Consider the following 20,844-nt stretch of genomic DNA (forward strand, 5'->3'; position numbering starts at 1 on the left):
ACCTCAGGAAGCTTACAGGGGTTAGAAAACGGAGACACAGTTAAAACCACGGGGAAAGAGGACAATGACTATCTTCATTTATGCTCTTTTGGAGGAACTTCTACTTTTTAATCTATATACTTCTGTATCATTTAAATGGTTTTTCAACGAGAATGCACTGCTTTAATAATTAAAAAAACAAAACAATGCCCCAACAACATATCACATGGACAGATACCCTGACGTCTCACAGGCCCTATCAAGAAACATGGGTTCTCCTGCTTTAGGTTTGTTTATTTTCCCCCTGTGCAGGGTATGGGGTGGATTTTATTAGCTTGGCTTTTGTGGAATGAGAAATCTATACCCAGAGTATCTGTAGTTGAAAGGGGAGGCATAATGCCTTCTGACACTCTCCATAATTCTTCTGATGGAATGTTAACACTGGGCAGGAGCGGGAGACAGAACAGTTTGTACCTGCTGGCCAGGGCAAGGCCACCTGAGTAGACACCCAGGTCTCTGTGCTGGGCACTCTCCTGCCTGTCAGCCCTCCTCAGAGGAAAGCAAGACATGAGCCAGTGGGAGAGGTGGGCTTCCGGCAACGTCTCAGAGCAGAGGCACCCAGTCCTTTCTGATTCTCAGTCGTCTGAAAGAGCCCAGAGACCCCTCTGAAGCCCTCAGGGAACCACCTGCTCCACACCGAGACCATGGCCCCTTTTAAAGAGCCCCACGTGCTCCACCTTGCATGGGGAAACGGCCACTGAACTCATTAGCACCCACTGGGCTCCGCTTGATTTCAAGAAGGGTGGTCTGGGGTAGGCTGCATGGACCGATGGCCTGGGAGACCGAAGAATGTGGAATAGACACGTGCAGAAGCAGTCTCCCACTTGTTCTAATGCTCACTCCCGGCTTTTAACTTATAACAAGGCACTTAGCATTTTAGGTCACCCTACATACCAGTCACATGATGTGACCCAAAACACAACCAAACCCACGGTGAAAGGGTTATGAGCATGTTTAACGCCTTTTCTTTTCTTAAATAAAACGCAAACAGCGCTTATCATCATTACAACCGAGAGCCCAGGCAGCTGCGGGCTTCCTCCCTAGTAGACTGGCCCTATCTTGCCTCAGACTCTTGTCCTACCCCTAAGATTCCCCCCCAGAACCAAGTCAGGAAGCACAGGGTCACTGACCCCCCCAGGCAATGCAGAGCACTCTCGCCGAAGCCCGTCCCTCTTCTAAGGAAGGAGTAACAGGCACTCCAGGCAGGCTTCCTGGGTCTAAAGCTCAGCTCCACCACTTGCTAGCAATGTGAGCTTGGGAAAGGTACTTAACCTCCATGGGCCTGTGTTTCACCCAAAGAGGGAAGATGGTGGTGATACTGCCAGTAGGAATGTTCTGAATTTTATTGAGCCAACTCACAAGAAGGCTGAGAATAAGAACCAGCGTGCTGCTAAATTCATGTCAGCGATGATTACGCCTACTGGGAAGATCTGAGCACTCTGTCCTCTTTAGGAGCTACAGTGAGGAATACGCAGGTAAGAGGTTTCACGGAAAAAAAAAAAAAAATCACTCTGCTCATCGCCCCCCGCCCCCCCCGCCCCCGCCTGCAGTCTGCGGGCATTCACTTACTGCAGGATCTTTAGTGCAGCAGGAGAATGGCACGCCGCACCGCTCTCGACTTGCGTTGGAATCTGTGCAATTGAAGTAAATATTTAGGTTCCAATCATCAGCTCCAAAAGCCCCACAGCACTGCCACTGGAGCAAACAGGAGAGAATTAGAACATCTCGGCCTGGAGGCGACCAGGCGCCTACACTCACGACCGCCAAACGACCGCCACCCAGCTTCGGCCAGCTCTAAGCCTCTCTCCTGTCTCAGAATTTGTATCAAACCAAGCTAAACCTAAAGGGGCCCTATAGAAGCTTCCAAGGTGACTAAGGCTCAAGATTTGTAAGGATGTGCTAACATCTGATTTAAGTGACTGATGAGACCCACAGTGTTAAGTGTTGGAAGAGCAGAAAGGGCAGGAGTCGTACAGCAAAGCAAGGTCTGCTTGGCGTGGGTGCGTGGAGGAACATTCTAGAAGGGTAAACAAGACACTAAACCATGGTAGTGTCTGAAGGAGGCAACTGGGGGTTGTGGGTGGGAGAGCTAGAGGCTTACTTTTTTAAAAATTGTGGTCTCTGCAGCCTTAATGGTTATGTAAAAATCCATTTTATCGAGGCATAATCGACATACAATAAACTGCACATATTTAAAGGGTACAATCTTATAAGATTTGACATATGTATACATTGTGAAATCATCATCACAACCAAGATAGTGAACATACTCACTACCTGCCAAAGTTTTAAAGGCTTACTTTTTTTTGTATATCTGTTACTACTCTGAACTTTTAAGAAAATGCATTTACATTTTCAACTTTAAAAAAATTCCATCATCTAATTAAAATATATATAAAATCAGCTGTTGAAGTCAGTGAGTCTCAAAAGGGCCTGGTTCAAGGACTGGCTGCTCCAGAGGCCCCTTCGTCACTCCCCTACCAGCTCTACTCTCTGAGTTAAGTAAACATCAAGCCCTGACCACGTTCAGGCTTTCAGGACCAAGAGCTACTTCACAACATTACACTCCATGACAGAAAAACAAAATCACATGAAATAACAGTATTTCCATATAAAGCAGACAGCATTTCAAGAGAACGTGTATACGCATGTTCTTCCAACTCATCTGGTCCTCCAAGGGCTTGGCTTGTGCATCTCGAGGTCTGCCTACAAAGCTTCATCAGATCTGCCACGCAAACTAGTCAGCAAGAATACCTGGCAAGGTGTGAGCCTGCATCCATTATGACCTAACAAGACAGTGAGGTCTGCTGAGGAGATGGAGCAGGGCTTAATTTCACACCTGAGGTGCAGCTCACTCTGGGCCAGTCACGGATGCTACTGAACCAAAGCAACTCAACTCCGCTCACTTCTGAGTACCTAACAAAGGAGCATGGTCTCCCATAGGGCAAGTGCCGATGCAGCCGTCTCCTCCTTTATCAAAGCGGACCCCCAGCTCCCTCTGCAAAGCCGTCCAACCAAGAGACAGCCATTGGTCCACTGGGCTTCTGTTTGCCCTCCAGTCCTGCCACAGACATTTAGGTCACAGACACTGCTGTCCAATCTCTGAGGGCATGCAAATAAAGACCTTAACACCCAAGGACAGTAACACCTTCAGCCTCATATAAAACCACGTACATCTTATTAGAGTGTCCTAATATTCGCATGAGTTCAACAGTAGCTGCTATTATTTCTACTTTACTATTTGGGAAAACAGGTCAAGGTTCTGTTAGCCCACGGTCACTTAGCTAATTAGAGTCTGGCACTAGATCTGTATTTCTGACCCCGTTTATACCATTTTCCATTTTGAGTCAAACGGGGCATCTGCGACTTCATTTGCATGACAGGGGACATCACCTAGTAATGTTCAGAAACCTGGGGGCGCGGGGGAGGTGGCTCTGCCGAGCAGATTCTTCACGTGTTAGAAGCCACACCGGGGCTTAGAAGTTGCTCAACTTTTGGTCGCGTGGAACTGCGTGTGCTCTAATATTTGGATAGGTATGTTTTAGGAACTTTGTGGACAAATATTCTATTGCTAAGTGTATTATTAGGAGCCGTGAAGGGTGGAGGATGGCCAAAAAGGGGGCAAGGAGCAAGAAAGAATCCACATTGGACACTACATAACACATTACACCTACAGCAAAACAAAATTCTGCAGATGTCAATTGGAAACAGCATGTGTGCTTATAATCTTGCTGCTCAAGAGGTTTTCTTTATCCCTCAGACTTAGTAGAAATTGAGATGAGTGAAAATAGGACATTTCCTATGGAAGTCATAAAGCAGGTTAGAAAATAATGAATACACAACTAAACCAACCAAAAAAAGCCATGTGGCAAAGTCAGAGGGAGGTTCCAGCTGGTGCAGACAGAAGCCAGGAGTAACGTTCATTCCTCGAGAAGGCTTTCAACTTAAAAATAAACCAAATTTAAACTTACATATTCCTGCGTGAAGTCTATGAGGTTCTGCAAATCAATGTCATCTCTGTACGCTCTGATGTTGTTGTTTATAAAGAAATACAGCTGGTCTTTGATCCAGTCTTTGAAAACAAATGCCAGAACCCCAGCAGTGAGCTCCAGGAAGAAAATAATGCCCAGGAACACAGAAAACTAAGACAAAAGACACAAAGAGAACAGTTAAAGGGGCTATTTTGATCATATATAGTTATAAATGGTCCCTTCTAAAAAGGCTTGTAATTACATTGGGTTGTTACACATGTCCAAAGCAGATAATCTTCAGTTTCTTAAGATTCATTAACAGAATATTACACTCCAAGAAAGGATTTTTAAAAATGGTTCATAATCACATTTTAAGGCTCTGGTTGTCCATTTGGTAATTAAACAACAAAGCCTATAAGCAAACATGGATAAAAGGAATTTCTCATTAGACCCACATTAAGGCCTAATGACTGTCTCCAGATTCATGCACCGCCAGACTCTTGAACAATGACCCGCCCCTACCTCTAGTAAGCTCTTGTAATGTTGAAAGATAAGCTAACCCAGTACTTTAAGATCGACTGTCATTTGTTACTATGGCCTTGATTCTGTATGCAATACATTCCTTTTTTTTTTTGGATTTAGACACTGCTTTAAATCCCCTTTGCAACTACTTTATGGGGTAAAATGGCAGATGTGTTCATCTTAGACAAAGCGGTCAAAGAGGAAGTTTGTGTGTGTTGGGGGCGGGGGTGACTAGGACATGAAAATCATTTCCCATCATGAAAACTGGGTTGAAAGTTTTGTTAGGAACACTAGCTGTGCTCACCCTTCTTTGTAAATACCAGTCTCGGAAGATTTTAAATAACATCAACCCGCAGCCAAAGGCAGACTTCTGGCTGACATGGACAAGAATTTACACAGGAAGGCTGGGGGCCACAGGTAACGTGGTGACTGCCCATAAATCTGGAGAAATCTCCCTTTCATCTTGAAGACTCAGAAGAGCCTCATCTCAGTCATACCAACGTACTGCTCACGCCCACGGTTCCTTCCACTTCCTCTCACCCCCACACTCTTACGCCTTCCCAACTTTTTTGCTGAGACAGATTATGAGAAATGAGGCTGTGAAGGACCAGGCCAGCTTCTGGTGACAGGACAGAAAGGGAGACGCTGGGGCCACAGGTGCGCAGCAGAGCCCATGGAGGCTATAGGACTCGAGTGGCTGAGGAGGCAGAGGGGGCTGAAGCTGTCTCTCTGCTCAGCAAGCAGACATCCAGCAGCCAAGCGAGAGAAAAATGTGCTGGAGGAGTGGTGCAAAGGAGACTGCAGAGTTACTTATTAAAACAAGAAGATGTTAATTCCTCCAGCAAACATCTGAAGGACCCATAACAGATCAGGTTCTGGATTTGGTGGGCTTGGCAGAAGCAAGGATGGGTAAAATATAATCCTGCCTCCAAAGACCCCATGGTCTTATGTGCTGTGGGGGTGGGGCTTGGGGGAGGGCAGTGGGGTGGAGCCATTTCACATCAGATCTCCATATATCTGCCAGTGTTTATCCAGCGCACTAAGTGCCATTTGGGGAGGGTGGGCATGAGGGGAGGGGTGGAAGAAAGAAATAAGTGCCTGGCAAAGTCTAGGACTCCAAGGTTTGAGCTCTAATTCTAGACCCTCTAGAGCTCAGCCCTTCAGGTTCCAGAGACCTCCTCCTGGTTATCTCTCCTTGGTGAATTCAGTAGAAAGAGGATTTAAACTATCATCAGCGGTACCAATAATTTCAAAGTAAGATTTCCTCAATCTAGAAAAAAGGACAGGGGAAAAAAAGATCACTTTTACTCAATGCCTACCCCCCAGTATAAAACAACTCCCCTCCCTTTATTAGGTACAGAAATACAAAAGTTATCATGCTATACAAATGAGAAAAATCATAGCTAGCTCACATGCATGTGCACCCAAAATACCACCACAGAAGTCATGCGAGATTTCAATTCGATTTTTTTTCTCGCCACCATAAAGGTTAGGCAAGTTCATTTTCCAGTTACCCTGGTAAAGTTTCTCTTAATGCTATATAATATACAGATCAAAAATTGAGTTCAAATTAAATTCTTATCGAATATTTGGCAGAAACCTGTATGCCCTGGGTGACCTCATTTCCCCCATTTCCAAAGGTGCAAAAACTGATTTCGCAGGCTTCGTCTTAGGGCCTCAGTCGACCAGGAAGCTCCATTTCCATTTCACATTATCTTAGCTCTCAGATTTTCCCTCAGCAAATCTCCTAGGCTTGCAGCATGAGATCTCTGGGGCTGTTAAAGCATGTTGACATTCACTTCCTACTTATTTCATAGCTCCTGCTCAAAGAATATTCTGGGCCAGTTTCATCGTTTGTACTAAATAGAGAAGCCATTTTAAATATCCGTGATTTTCAAAAGCTGAGAAACAATACAATTTTCTTCATTTCCAACACAGAACTTTATAAATTAAGGTGCTGATTTAGAGACATGGATCTATTTCTGCCTGTACGACAAATACAATAAATTATATTAAAGGGACTACTCTTATAAACTGAACTATATTCAAGTAAATCACATTAAAGGGGATCCCATATTTGGGGGCATGGAGGCTGAAACTGATAAAATAGTGGCAAACGGTTAAGTATTATCTGGGGCCCGATGAGGCTATAGAAAAGCTGAGTGAGGGGAGCCCATACATTTAGAAGGATCTCGTGCCAAGAAGACTGGCAGGTTGGCAGGTGAGGATCAGGGGCAAAGCTCTCCTGGGGACTCCACAGGTCTTTGATTAGGTGGGCAATGAAGTAACTGTGTGTGTGTGTTTAAAAGGGGGAATTGGGAGATAAGGCATAAGGCCAATGGAGTATTGGGAAACCAGCTGCTCCCACCACAGACCAATGTATAACACAGAACAGAGAGCCAACTGCTCATTCAATTGTATGGAGGACCAAGTATCCCTCAGTCTCCCTGACCACAGAGTCATGTAAACCTGCAGGTTAAACATATGACTTTTCAGGTTAGATTCGCCAAAACCTCATCTGCACCACAGCTGCCCAAATTCGAAGAAACGGGCTACCCTGGGGGCGGTATGGTGAGTCCACACTCTTTAGGGATATTCAAGAAAAATGCCAGAGGATGACGTGGCAGAAATGCTGGGGAAGAGAAGCATGCCCCACCCGGCTTTGGAGACTGGTGACATGCTCTGGTTTTAAATGAAGATGTCCCTAGATGATGTTGAGCAGGATTCTAGGAACAGGTGGTATGACACTAATTCGTCATCTAGAAATCCCACCATCTTTCCTCACCACAGGAAGGTGGTTTTTTTGTGTTTTTTGGTTTTTTTTATCCCTTCCCTGTTTTTGGAAAGGAAAGTGGACGGGGCTGTACAGAGAACATGGACACGGATGCCCACCACAATGCCAAGCCCCAGACAGACCGGCATATTCAGCTAACCTTTGGCTATACTTCCCAAACCTATTTTGGATACGCACATGGAAACACAGGCCATTCCATTCTCCTTTGGAAGGAATCTCCAAAGGAAAGGCTTTCACTTCTCATTCTCTCCTTTTATTACTTATCTGCCCCTGGTAAAACTCCTCCTCCAAAAATATTCATGCTAACAGTGATCACACCCAACTCCCTGCAAGGCGTCTAAAAATTATGTTGATCATACAAAAGGAAAACTCTGGACTGGCAGAGAAGGAAGATGTGCCCCTTACTGTTTCTCCATGTTCACCGAAACCTATTACTTAACAGATTTCATCTGAACAGGCCACAGCCACTGGGCTGATGTCTGGTTTTTCTAAACCAACTGTATGAACAGCTCCCTACTGACTATGTGCTTAAAAGAGGCGGAAAAAACCACCTGAAAGAAGAAAACTATACATATACCTACTTTAGTCTAAAGGGATTTGAGGGACTGGAATGCAAAGTCCTGATATATCCGTACAAAATCTCCATGGATGGCATGGGTTGGGCACGGTACTTACATTATTAAGGAAGCATGGAGGGGCAGGTGGGCGGTGATCTAGAGAGTTCTCCTGAAAGGAAAGCATTAGCCGGGCCACATTTTCACTGCACCTTTGGCAGAACCACCTCGCCTACAGATAGGGTGTCCTCCCGCGGGAGGACGACAGCTTGTCCCTCGGCCTGCGGGCAGAAGGGGATACTCACGAACTTGAGAAGGAATGTGTTTTCCCGTAGTGCTCCAATGCACCCTGCGAATCCCAAAATGAACATCACTCCTCCCACCACGAGGAAGAGCCAAACTGGGTCAAAGCCGCCGAGATCGGTGATGGAAGAGATGTTGGACAGAACTCCCTGGGGACAGAGAAGCAAACACAACGGGGCACCAGGATGCAGGGGCAGTTTTTCAACATGGAAAGATTTTTACAATTGTCTTTTCCCCCTCGCAAAGAAAAACTTCAGAGGTAATCGGATTATTAGGTGTGACTGATACTCAAGAAACACTGCAAATCAATCAGTCAATAAATCAATTAATTTTAAAAACACCCAGAAAAACCTACTTTCTTTGCAAGGACTAGATGGGTTTGTATTTTTGGCAAAACTGAATAAAGCAAAGAAATGACCCCAAGAAACTATCATCAGACCCCGTATGGAGATGTGGATGTTACTTTTGTTTTCTATGTCCCAAATATAAGTGGTTATGGGCAAAAAACAGTGTGCAAGAAAAACACACTTCCCAACACCTAGGAAGAGCAGTCACCTTTCAGTGCCCAGGGCATGCAGGTCTCAGACAAGTGCCTGCTACAAGCCTGTGGCATTTCTTAGGGAACAAGGGCAGAGCTCGATGCTGCAGGCTGACACAGTGGCCAGTCCCAGTCACAAGCCCCGGAAAGTTTTCCAGGGAAAAACCATGCCTCAGGATCCACCCTTGAGCTTCACAGGAGACCCTATCAGGCTCAGATCCCCAAAGCCCACTTGGGTGGTTTGGCTGATGGCGGTCTCACATTGACTTCTTAGGGGTATTTCCTTACCATGTTTTTTTAAGAACTGAGATTTAAATGATTCACAAATCCAAAGCTACTCCCTGGCCTTCCACCCTTTTATTCTCCTGCCAAAAGAACCCAGAGTGCTTTCATTTCTCTATGAACATGCTATTTTTTTTACAAAAATTTTTCCCTCAACCATGATACTATGTCAAATACCACCCAGAGCCTATGTTAGAAATTATGAGATTTTTTTTCTCTAAAATTCAAGGTACATATTGCTATTCATTCCTATACAGACAGACTGTTACTTTGAAACTGTAAATGTACAGGAGTCTTAAATATCCAATATCATCAATTTTATTTTCTTATATTTGTTTTGAACTCTCAAAATATCCCAGAGTATCATGGTATAGCTTGCTGTGAAGTCTTAAATCATTTGTTTCAAACCACTCCCAATAACCTGAAAGAACAGAAAGTATTTATCTGATTTTATACTTTAAGTGAAATGGAACCCAAAGAGGCTTGGTGACTTGCTGGAAGTCACACAGCTATTTATTGACTTTTTGAAACTAGAACAGAATATCTATTTCAGGGTTCTCTGCCTACCAAATGGAAACCATGTTATTTGCTTCCCAGCACTTCCTAGTCAGCATGGATCAACACCTGAGTTTAGGAGTTTTAAGTTTTAATTCATTTTAAGGTTGTAGGATCATTCGGACAAAAACATCTTTTGTTTGTTGGGTTTTTGTTTCTTTTGCAGGGGGGTGGGGGCATTAACTTAAAAACAATTAATAGGATATTAATAATAGAACACATATGAGAAATAAAGAACTCTTAAAATGTACAATTTAAACCTCACAGGGAAGGCCAAAGGTTTAAATAAAGTCACAGATGAAGGGCTGAGAGATTAGAAAAGCAGTCAGGAATGTAGGGTGTATTCACTAACTTCTGAGGTGACGTCACAAATGCAACCACACCCTTTATGAGACTGCTTGGACCAATGGTTTGATCCAGTCTTGTTTCTTAGATTTCCAAGCTCTGAATTAGGAATACTCCGGGGAGGGGTATGGGGCGGGGGTGGGGGGGACACAGAAAATCTGTTACCAATTCTCCACCTACACAGATGATACTAAGAAAAAATTTGCCAGAGAAGCCACACAAAATCCAAGCAACAGTGGTGAGGGTCCATGTTGGAAGGAAATCAACCTCCCCCCTAGAATACCTGTGAACACAGGTGTTAATACTTAAAGTCTGAATGTTTGGACCTGCTCGGCCGGGGGGAAAAGACGACATTGGAGGGTACACGATAACATTCTTAAAACTTAAAGAGTTAACTTAATTATGAGAGAAGGAGACTCCATTTCCTTGGCACCAAAAAGAGGCAGCAGAGGTGGAAGTGACAGGAATAGATGTGGGCTGGATCACAAAGAGGCCTTTCTGATAGCAGCAGGTGTCCAGCGATGGAGCAGTGAAGGCTTCCGCTCACAGGAGAGCCAAAGCCGTGAGCCTCTGTGGTTGTGCCGTAAGAGGGATTCTCAAATTGGATGGGACATTGGGACTTAATGACCTTTAGGTTCCTTCCAACTTTAAGATCATTCTATGATTTCACCCATTTTTAATGGGCTTTTTGTGACTCACACTTAAGTCTGAGCAAAGATCAGACTGTTCCCAAACACTTCCATGAGCTATGGCTGGACACAAAGAGGTCATGGATAAAAGAGACAATTATCTGGGCAACTCTGGCAAAGCAAGTCAGCCAACCAACATACACACCTAGGTCTCAAACACCAAGCTACACCCCAAGAGGCTACAAAAAAAATATGATCTCTGGGGTGCCTGGGTGGCTCAGTCGTTAGGCGTCTGCCTTCGGCTCAGGTCATGATCCCAGGGTCCTGGGATCGAGTCCCGCATCGGGCTCCCTGCTCAGCAGGGAGCCTGCTTCTTCCTCTGCCTGCCGCGCCTCCCTGCTTGTGCTTTCTTTCTCTGACAAATAAAATCTTAAAAAAAAAAAAAATGATCTCAACTGTCAGTAGATTCCTGGATCATCTGTCCTCTCTGGGTTTAATTTGGAGGATGAGCATTTGGCTTCACAGACAAACTTATTTTCATACTTTTACTCTGTCCAGCCTACAGGGGCAGCTTTAATTGAGGGGCCTCCAACTGTTTCCATGGAAACAACAATCATTTGCGGGCCTAGCTGGCCTGCAGATTCTACCTTTTAATCCTAAATTCTGGCAAAAGGCAGGGCTCGAGACAGATACTGAGTGCTGGGGGGAAATAATATTCTGCAAAGCACAAAAAAGACTACTGAGAACTTTATTTGTAATGGATTCAGAATGTACCCAGGTCGTTATCAAATCTTCAGACCCCAAGTTTTTCCTTTTCCTTGGGATTAGGATTACTTACCTAGATGGACATGAGCAAAAGACTGCACTCCTTCACCTGCACCATGTTTCCCAAGAGCCCCTGCAAACAGTCTTACTGCTTCCGACTACACAGAGCGATTACAGAGGAGCTGAACATAATCCTGGCAGCAGAGATTCCAGATTACAAAAATGACGGGGAGCCGACAGCTCAGCCTTCTGTCGTCTTAGAGATGGGATCTTCTCACTGGACTTTTTAATTTTGTTAAGCTCAAAGTGACAAATGAGTAAGAGGTGCTAGAACATGCCTGCTGAAGAATAATTATCATTAAAGCTTGTAGCTGACAAGAAGCCGGAAGAAAAAAAAAAAAAGCTCTAAGATTACAGTTAAGTCGGCCAAGGCATTTAAAATAGATGTTCCGGGGGCGCCTGGGTGGCTCAGTCGGTTAAGCGACTGCCTTCGGCTCAGGTCATGATCCTGGAGTCCTGGGATCGAGTCCCGCATCGGGCTCCCTGCTCAGCAGGGAGTCTGCTTCTCCCTCTGACCCTCCCCCCTCTCATGCTCTCTGTCTCTCATTCTCTCTCTCTCAAATAAATAAATAAAATCTTTAAAAAAATAATAAAATAAAAAAATAAAATAAAATAGATGTTCCGATCCGTGGTAAATCCCCAGGAATGCACAAGACCACCAGCAGACACCTAGTCTTCTGGGAACCTGTGGGCACCACCTTCTTCTTTGGGGAAGAGCACTTTCCCCTTCTTGTTAAGGATTCCTGCTCCCCCAAATGCACTCCATGTGCCCCTCGGAGCTGCCAATTCTCACATGACCCCCTGCCCTTGTGACCATTGAGAAGTCTGAACCGCCTTCCTCAGACGCCAGGATGCAGAACAGGTATCTCCCTCTTGTGGCTGAAGTTATAAAAAGGCCCAAACCTGCAGCCACATGCAGTATGTTTTTCACCATGTGGAGAAAGTCAACCCGCAGTGAGAACTAGCAAGCTGGGCTTAGGAAGAAACAAATAAGGGCAGGGAGGGAAAATCCTGTCGGCATTATAATCCCTGACCTGATGAGGACTTCTGCGAAGCACTCCAAAATCCTTAGAATACACTGCCCTTGATCACGCAAGGGGGTTCTATTTGGGTCTGTGTTTGTATCTGAGGAATCCTGCACAACCTGACAACAGCTCTGAATAAACTAGGCCTTTAGTGCTGCTCGTGGGCAAATACACAGGTTCATAACATACACACATGACCAACACTGGAAATTCACACTTTATGCTGGAAAAAAAGTTCTGGGGGTGCAATGGGGAGCAGAAAAGGAGCAGAGGTGAGTGTTGGACTTAATATGGTCCCTATACTCAGCTGGCTGATACTTCCAGTCAATGGAGCAATTAAGCCAGTGTAAACAGTCTTCCTTCTTGTTGACTCGCTATCACCTCAGCATCGTTAATGAAATGAGTTCTGGATGGAAGGGGCTTTGTCTCCGTCACTGACAAATCATACATGATTTAAACTCCAATTCTCCACGTAAACGTGAATGTTCAGTCTTGGGCTTAAATATCAACTTTTTAGAACTCAAACTTTTTGGAAAAAAAAAAAGAAAGAAAGAAATACAAAATGTCATTTGCCTACCCTCCCTTGTACCCGGAACCGCTGCTTCTGTGGGAAGCACACACACACACAGCCTGCTATTTGCAGCCCGTGAGTATGTGCTTGTACTTCTCCTACAAGGATCCTGCAGGCAGAGCCCTGGAAGCTCAAACCCATCGAGGGTACTGGACTTTGTGCATAATGTCAGAAAATATCATCCTATGAAGCTGAATCTAACTGGAACGAAGATAAATGGATGAAACGCAGGACAATTAGCCACATGTACTTCTTCCTTTCCCCATCTGCTTGGGTTGACATGAAGATGGGGAGAAGGAGAAAGAGTAGGAATGGGAAAGCCAGAGACCAAGATGGCAGGTCACAAGAAAAATATATATTCAAGTTCTACAGGCTCAAGAATATAGGGGGATTTCCTACACATATATTCTTTGATATCAGTAGGATCACATTGATGAAAACTGGCTTGTAAGAGTTCTTCACATTCACACGACATATTCCTGTATCTACAGTCCGATGCCCCTCAGTCGGCATCCCCAGGTCTACGGCTGGTACTGCAGCAGAGGCAGAAACACACTGACCATAACGTAAGGTGCTGCCCCAAAGACAAAAGGAGTACCAACCAACCAATTGGAAAGTTGAAAAACAACAAATATATTCAGCAAATTAGCCATTCCACAAATTGGCTTTTCGACAGCTAGCTCTTAGCATATCAATCCACAGCCTTTAAGAGATCATCTTAACAGACACCTCGTCCAGAATCCCAGTTCCATGACCTACTACCTTTGTGATCTTGGGCAAGTTACCAAACCTGCCTAAGTCTCAATTTCCACATCAGTGAAATGGTACCCCATGTCATAAGGATGAAGGAAATAATTCGAGTAAATCCAAACACTATGCTAAGTGCTTGGCGCAAAATCAGAATTCATTGAAAATTTATCACCATCCTCATTATCATCACTATCCTATTAGACCAAGAAGACGACATCAGATGCTATTGAAGCAACACAGGAGGGGCATCTAACCCAACTGCACTAAAGAGGAATCCATCTTGCTCTGGAACTTGTTCTGCCTCACCCTTTTAAGGAAAGCCATGACCATATCTGATGATAGGCCTAACAGAGGTGGCAGTAACGACTTGCCAATCAGATCTTCTTTGATGGGGAATGGAAAGTCACCTAAAGACACTCCAAGTAAAGGCAGAAGAGAGAAGCCCTGAGTAAGCAAAAGCTATGAGTAGGCAGAAGCCACGAGTGGGTAGAAGCTAAGAGTACACAGAAGTGGTGCAGTGGAGAAAAGAGCAGCGAGAAGTGAGTCAACAGTGGTGAGCACAATGAGCAGCCAGCAGCCATGCTGCCAAGATGGCAGCAACCTGAACCAGGGAAAGCAGGCCTCTGCTGCCAAGGAGCCAACTGGGTGCACCGGTCGTCGAAGATTCACTGCTCCACAGTGACCTTCCAGATACTTAACAATGTCCTCCTCCCTGTGGGATCTCATCATACAGTGGTTTGGTGAACAGTATACGTCTTAGTAAGAATATGAAAAACCAGCCCACCTTCCCTCCGACCTCTTCCTCCTCAGCACCTCATTCATTCAACTATCTCTGAAATTGAAGCAGATTCTCACCCGTGCTTCTGCAATAAATGAATATGTTCTGAGTATAACTATTTCTTCTTGGAAAAGTCTTCTATGCACGTGCAGAAATGAAAAGGCAAACAAAGCTCCAGAAGGGTTTCAAACCAATAAACCTCAGGAGCGTCTGTGGTTTTTTCCACCACCAGCTCAGAGTCCTCTGTGTGCCACCTGGCAAGCTTCAGTTTCTTCTCTCTCAACCCACACAGAAAAGAAATGCAAAAATAGCATTAATAAGCCCCTAAGGTCTGGGACTCTTCTGCTTTGGCATATACAAGCACATTCCTTCCAATTGCTGGATGAGAAACAAAGAGACAGGCATATGGAATGTGCACCCAAAGCCAGGCCAGACGGACACCTTTGAGATTTATGGGACTGGGTCCTGATTCACCCCCCCCCCACCCCCATAAACCAGACCCTACTGGGGTAGAACTTGCAGCAGCTTTCCTAGAGTAAAAAGGAGAGAAGCATGTCCATACTTGAGAAAGGATGACAAGACAGGACATTGTAAAGAAAATGAGCTCCTGAGATTGGGGGGGAGGGGAGGGGGCCTGGAGAATTAGAGATGCAGCTTTCAACAGGAAGACCTGTCCACAGGAAGACCAAGCTGCAACCACAAGGTCGCAGGGAAACCTGCTCCTTCAACACTCATCAGAGATCTCCAAAGAACATTGCAAAGCAAAGCCACTCTGCCAACCCCAAAACAGCCATTTGCCTAAGGAACTGTGGCAGAGTCGAGAGAGAGGACTTGGAAGGTGAAGAACCTGAGCAGTCCAGGGGTGTGTACGGTTGTGGGCGCAGTAGGACTCAGGGCCTGGAGAAGAGATGCAAGGTTAAATGAAGGCCAGCTGCCTTAAAGGCATGTGGTTTCCTAGTTTTTCTTGTCAAAAAAACTCATCGGTGAGATTTAAGTAATCCCTTCTTACAGCTTAAAAATGGCCATGACTATGGGGCCCCTGGGCAGCTATTCAGTTGAGCGTCCGACTCTTGAATTCAGCTCAGGTCATGATCTCAAGGTGATGAGATCGAGCCCGACCGGGCTGTGCACTCAGTGGGGAGTCCACTGGAGATTCTCTCTCTCCCTGTGCCCCTCGCCCTGCTCTCTCGCAGGTGCATTTTCTCTCTCTCTCTCAAAATAAATAAATAAAATCTTTTTGAAAAAATAGCTTTGGGGAGAGGGAGAGGAGGAGAGACAGTCATCTTTCAGGCCTCCATAAAATCCTGCAATCAAGCAGTTGGCGGGGCGGCCCGCTGTGCCAGGTCCCACCCACTGGTGCCACTCACAGGCTAGAAACACCACCCCGGAGTGAGGGACTGCCTCCCTCATCAGGGAAACAAGCCACAGGCAAAAGTGTCACTTTTCAGAAATCCAACCGGTTCCCAGGCCACTCCCCAGATGCTTTCACATGCATGTTCTGACGATGGAATACAAACCCAGGAACAGTCCTAAGTATAAAGTTTAAACCCAAATACAGAATAGACGCTCAGATCATGGTGCCCCCCCCACCCCAAAACTGAAGTGAAAAAAAAGCCAACAGCCTAGTGGCAGGTGATCACTGTATTCTAGGGCCCCAGAGATAGAAGTCATTCAGTTATCACGGGGATCACCCAAGAGATGACAGGTACTGTGTGTGTCATGGGTATTCGGAGTGAAGGCCCCCTGATACCTTCAGGAGCTAGTCTCGTGGGGAGACAGGTGAGTAGGGTGCTGGGCAGCACAGTGGAGGGGCAGAAGGCGATGTCATCAAGTGCAGAGACAAAGGGACAGGAAATGGCTCACGAGTGGTGAGAGCAGGCTAACGTCGGCGGGGTGGAGCTGGGTTTGAAGGAGAGGGCATTCTGAGCAGAGGAAGGCCCTGGTCATTTGCGTACTTATAAAGCTCGACACCTGGGCAGCAGGTGGATGTTATGGAAGCAGCTGGTCGGTTCTCGGGTGATCCAGGTGGGCTTAGAAAAGGGACACAAGAGCTACACTACTGAGCACGTGCTCTGCCTGGCACTGGGCTACCTGGATTAATTCACCCTCACAATAAGCGTACCAGGCAGGACCGCATCCACGGCAGGAAACAGACTCAGACGGAGCTCTCTGCCAGCACACCAGCTGAGAACATGCCAGAGCCGGGTTCGAGCCCAGGCCAACTGACCCCAGACTGGTCTACTGACCACCTAACCCCATGATGCCCTACGGTCTGAAAAAGGCAAACAGCAGTGGGCAAGAAGATTCTTATTTTCAATGTAACATAGTATATCTGTGTCTAAAATTTTAGGAAAGACACGTAACATATTCTTGCCCTGGACTTCCCTGATCACAATCTGAAAACCAACATGTGTAGGAGACAAAAGCCTCTCCCCCCACCCCACCCCCGCACCACACCCCCACAGGCCAAGAAGCACTTCTTTCCCTGGCGCACCTCCGAGAAATCAAGCGGATACCAAGGGGAGAAGTGAGGGAGAGAATTTCCTTTCTCTAGAGAAAGCGGTTGCTGGGCTGTGCAAAACCACTCCCCAGCAGCTTGCTTTTTACCTCAAACCTAGTGAGGAACCGCTTTCAAGGGCCCTACTGGGGATCTCTGAGACACACTGGTTAGGGCCAGACTGCCCAGGAAGGAGTCTGTGGGCTTGGCTCTGACTCCTGTCCTGGAGATCCAGGGAAACAGGTGGGCTCTAGGGCAGACGAGGGCTGCTCCTGGTGGCACCGGCCTCACCCCCAGATGAGTGTGTCCAGGGAGAGGCAGCTGGGGGCCAAGAACAGGAAACCTCAGAAGGCAGAGTGCAGAGGAGTGTGGGCTGAGGACGATGGCCGGATCTGAGCAGGGGAACCAGGCAGCCACCTAGAATAGAGAGAGCCACCGAACTCAAGGGAACCACCAGACAGAGGGACTCGGCAGGGAAGCCTCAAAAAGACCAAGCTTTCGTCCCCTTCACCATCTGCCAGGTCCCAAGAGCACAGCCTCACCCCCACTTGAGCTCTGGCAGGAAGTGGGCAGAGGAGCATCTGGTGAGTGGGGGAGGGGTGACAGGAAGAAGCCGGGGGCAAAGGCCTCACCCTGCTCCCCTCCCCAGGGGCCCAAGGCAGAGGCAGCTGGGCGAGGGAGAACACTGGAACACAAAGCCAGGTTTGGAGTTTTGATTACTCTCCCACTCATCCGGGCCTGGCCTTGTGCCTCCGAATGAGAGTAGGACTATGTTATCTGAAAGTGAACAATAAAGTCATGGAATTTTTGACCCACCTGAATTTTCATTCCTGAGAAATCACTCTGAAAAAAAGTTTACACGAACACACACAAAGAAAAAGGTTTTTGATACATCTCATGTGTTTGTTGGACATACTGGTTACAATACATCAGCTCGCATGCTAACTTTGCAGGTACTGAGCGAGAGCCGCTCGGTTTTCAGATTTTTGGCTACGACAGAAAACTCGAGAGAATTACCAGGATAAGAGAGAGAGAGAGGCAGACAAACTCACTACATTTCAGGCAGTGAAATGCTATCTTCAAAGAAGGATTTTTGGCATCTCAGAAACGGCTCCTTAAAGTAGTTTCAAAGCCAAAGCATGCAGTGTTCTGTTCCAGTTATCTGGGGAACCCCCTCCGCCTACGGCCGCCCTCTGGCCGTGGAAACTTGACCGGCACCGCTATGAATGGCCCAGATCACCGAGTCTCACGGTCTCAGATTTTCCTTCCTGGGAAAATTGGGGCAGTTTTTCCAAGGTGAGTCGTGGAAGACAATCTTGTCAACGGACTGTGACAAGAAGCAACTAGGAGGGTTCTGAAGTGAGACTGAGAGCGAGACAGTGGTCAGGGGAAAGCCTCCAGGAGAGAGAATCCTCCTTGTCCGTCCCGGGGAAAGCGCAGAGAAAAGCAGTGCGGGCCAGAGCTGGTCTAACTCGCACTCCCCTGCGCGCTCAGGACAGCCGCCGACTTTCCTTCCAGCCCGCTCCCCACGGAGCCAGGGCCCCGCGAGCGAGCGCATCGGAGGGCAGGGCCTGCGGGGAGCGGCCGGACTGCCCGTGTAACCTCTCTGGGCCTCAGTTTCCCCACCTCCGAAAGAACAGGTCATCCTTCTCGGAAAGGTTAGCCCTAGGGGTCCACAGATCACAGAAGTGAAAACGAACCCCCTTCAGGAAGAGCTGTTTTTTCCCGTGCCGTCTCTCCGGTATATAAAGCTCCTCCGCATGTTCTCGGTCACTTGCTCACAGACATCTCGGCATCTGCGGCGGGGGCAGCCCGAACGGAGCGCAGAAGGGCGCAGAAGACAGGCCCCGGCCGCATGGGGTCTTCAGGCCCGGCAAGCCGGCCGGGGTGGCGGGGTGGGGGGCAGGAGCAGCCACGGGGCCTGGCCAGCGATGGACACTCTTCCTACTCGGGAAAGCGCAGGCTCCTCCTGGCCCGGGCCCGCTCTGCGGCCGCCGCAAGCCGCACCCTGAGTAGCCAGCCTACGTGGTGCGCAAAATGGAGAAGGCAAGGCACCCCTCATCTTCCCACGAAACAGGACAACCATATATTGATTCCCATTTTTATGCCAGGAATAAACGGTCACTTTCTTTCCTGACATCCCAAATTAACGGCTGTGCTGTTGTCTGTAACACTGTCCCGCTATCCAATCGGACGTCAGAGCCACGTGTAATTCTGCTTGCGCTCAGGCGGTAACAGCTGTCCACACCGCCCGCCGCCGAGAGATCTGAAGCCACTTCACACCTCTCTAACTGAACGCCACAGGCCACAAAATCGCCACGGTGTGAAAGAACGCTTTCATCATTTGTTTGCTCGTTCCCTGTTTTAGAGGCAATATTTTTTTGCACACCAACTAGGTGCCAGTCAATGCTGTAGGTTTTTTTTTTTTGCCCTCACAGAGCTGCTTTTTCTAGTGGGGCACGAGAGCAATGCACTTGCTGGCGTGGAAATGCTCAAGCCTATGAAAACATGGAGGAGGAAAACACAGGGAATGGGGGAGAAAGGCTGGGCCTGGGGTGGGGTGACAGTGGTGACTTTAAATAGGCCAGGAAGGCCTGTGGACAGAGCTGACATTTGAGCAGAGATCAGAAAGTAAAGAAAAATGCCAAAGTGGATCTCTGGGGGACAGCGTACCAGGTAGGGGAGGAGCAAGGGCAAAGGGTGGGGGGGGGGGTGGGGGGAGTTATGGTTGAGATTTTGGAGAAACAGTAATGTGGGGCCAGTGGGGCCTACAGCAGCGGGGAAAGGCACAGGTGGAACATGAGGTAAGTAATGGGGCAACATGGAGTGAGACTATAAGCTCACTGAGCTCACTGGAAGGTTTGGAGCAGAGAAGTGATAAGATCTGTCTCTTTTTTTTAAATTTTAGTTGACATTAAATATTGTATTAGGTTCAGGTATACAAATAGTGATTCATCATTTATATACATTACAAAATGATCACCAAAAAAGTCTAGTTACCATCTATCATCATACAGAGTTATTACAATATTATTGACAATATTCCCCATGCTGTACTTTTCATCCCTGTGACTTATCTTATAAATGAAAATTGGTGCCTCTTACTGCCCTTCACCTATCTCACTTATTCCCCCACTCGTACCCCTCTAACCACTGGTTTGTTCTCTGTATTTAGGAGTCTGTTTATTTTCTTAGATGCCACATATTAAGTGAAATCATATGGCATTTGTCTTTCTCTCTTTTAAAGTTTTTATTTATTTATTTGACAGAGAGAGAGAGAGTGCACAAGCAAGGGGAGCTGTAGAGGTAGAGGGAGAAGCAGACTCCCCGCTGAACAGGGAGCTCGAAGCAGGGCTCGATCCCAGGACCCTGGGATCATGTCCTGAGCCGAAGGCAGATGCTTAACCAACTGAGCCACCCAGGCATACCTCTCTCTCTTACTTCACTTGGCAGAATACTCTCTAGGTTCATCCATGTCACAAATGGTAAGATTTCATTCTTTTTTACAGTTGAGTCATATTCCATTATATAAGATATACACCACATTTTCGTTACCCTTTCATCTGTCAATAGGCCCTTGGGTTGCTTCCATATTCTTGATACTGTAAATAATGCTGCAATGAACATGCTGCGTATATCTTTTCGAATTAGTGTTTCTGTGTTCTTGGACCAATATCCAGCAGTGGAATTGCTAGGTCACAGAGTATTTCTATTTTTAATTTTTTGAGGAAGCTCCATACTGTTTTCCATAGTGGCTGCACCAATCTACATTCCTACCAACAAGGCACAAGGGTTCCCTTTTCTCCACATCCAATATTTGTTATTTCTTATCTTTTTTATACTAGTCACTCTATCATACATTTTAA

The 20,844-nt window shown here is 46.6% G+C and overlaps 1 protein-coding gene across 2 annotated transcripts in view; it reads right to left on the bottom strand.

The window, feature by feature from the left end:
- The window catches only part of TSPAN5 (tetraspanin 5), a 173,305-nt gene that overhangs the window by 2,989 nt on the left and 149,472 nt on the right, over positions 1–20,844 (bottom strand). Inside the window, exons 3-5 of one of the 2 annotated variants that reach the window (XM_045880712.3) lie at positions 8,186–8,332; positions 4,011–4,181; positions 1,609–1,734 (exon numbers count right to left, since the gene is read on the bottom strand). In XM_045880712.3, coding sequence (XP_045736668.1) covers positions 1,609–1,734; positions 4,011–4,181; positions 8,186–8,332 — 444 coding nt within the window. The remainder of the gene's footprint in view (positions 1–1,608; positions 1,735–4,010; positions 4,182–8,185; positions 8,333–20,844) is intronic. The other variant, XM_045880715.3, reaches the window with a different exon arrangement.

Source organism: Mirounga angustirostris, unplaced genomic scaffold, assembly GCF_029215605.1.
Source record: "Mirounga angustirostris isolate CCGP_5_RB_7025 unplaced genomic scaffold, mMirAng1.0.hap1 SCAF_2, whole genome shotgun sequence".
Lineage (NCBI taxonomy): Eukaryota > Metazoa > Chordata > Mammalia > Carnivora > Phocidae > Mirounga > Mirounga angustirostris.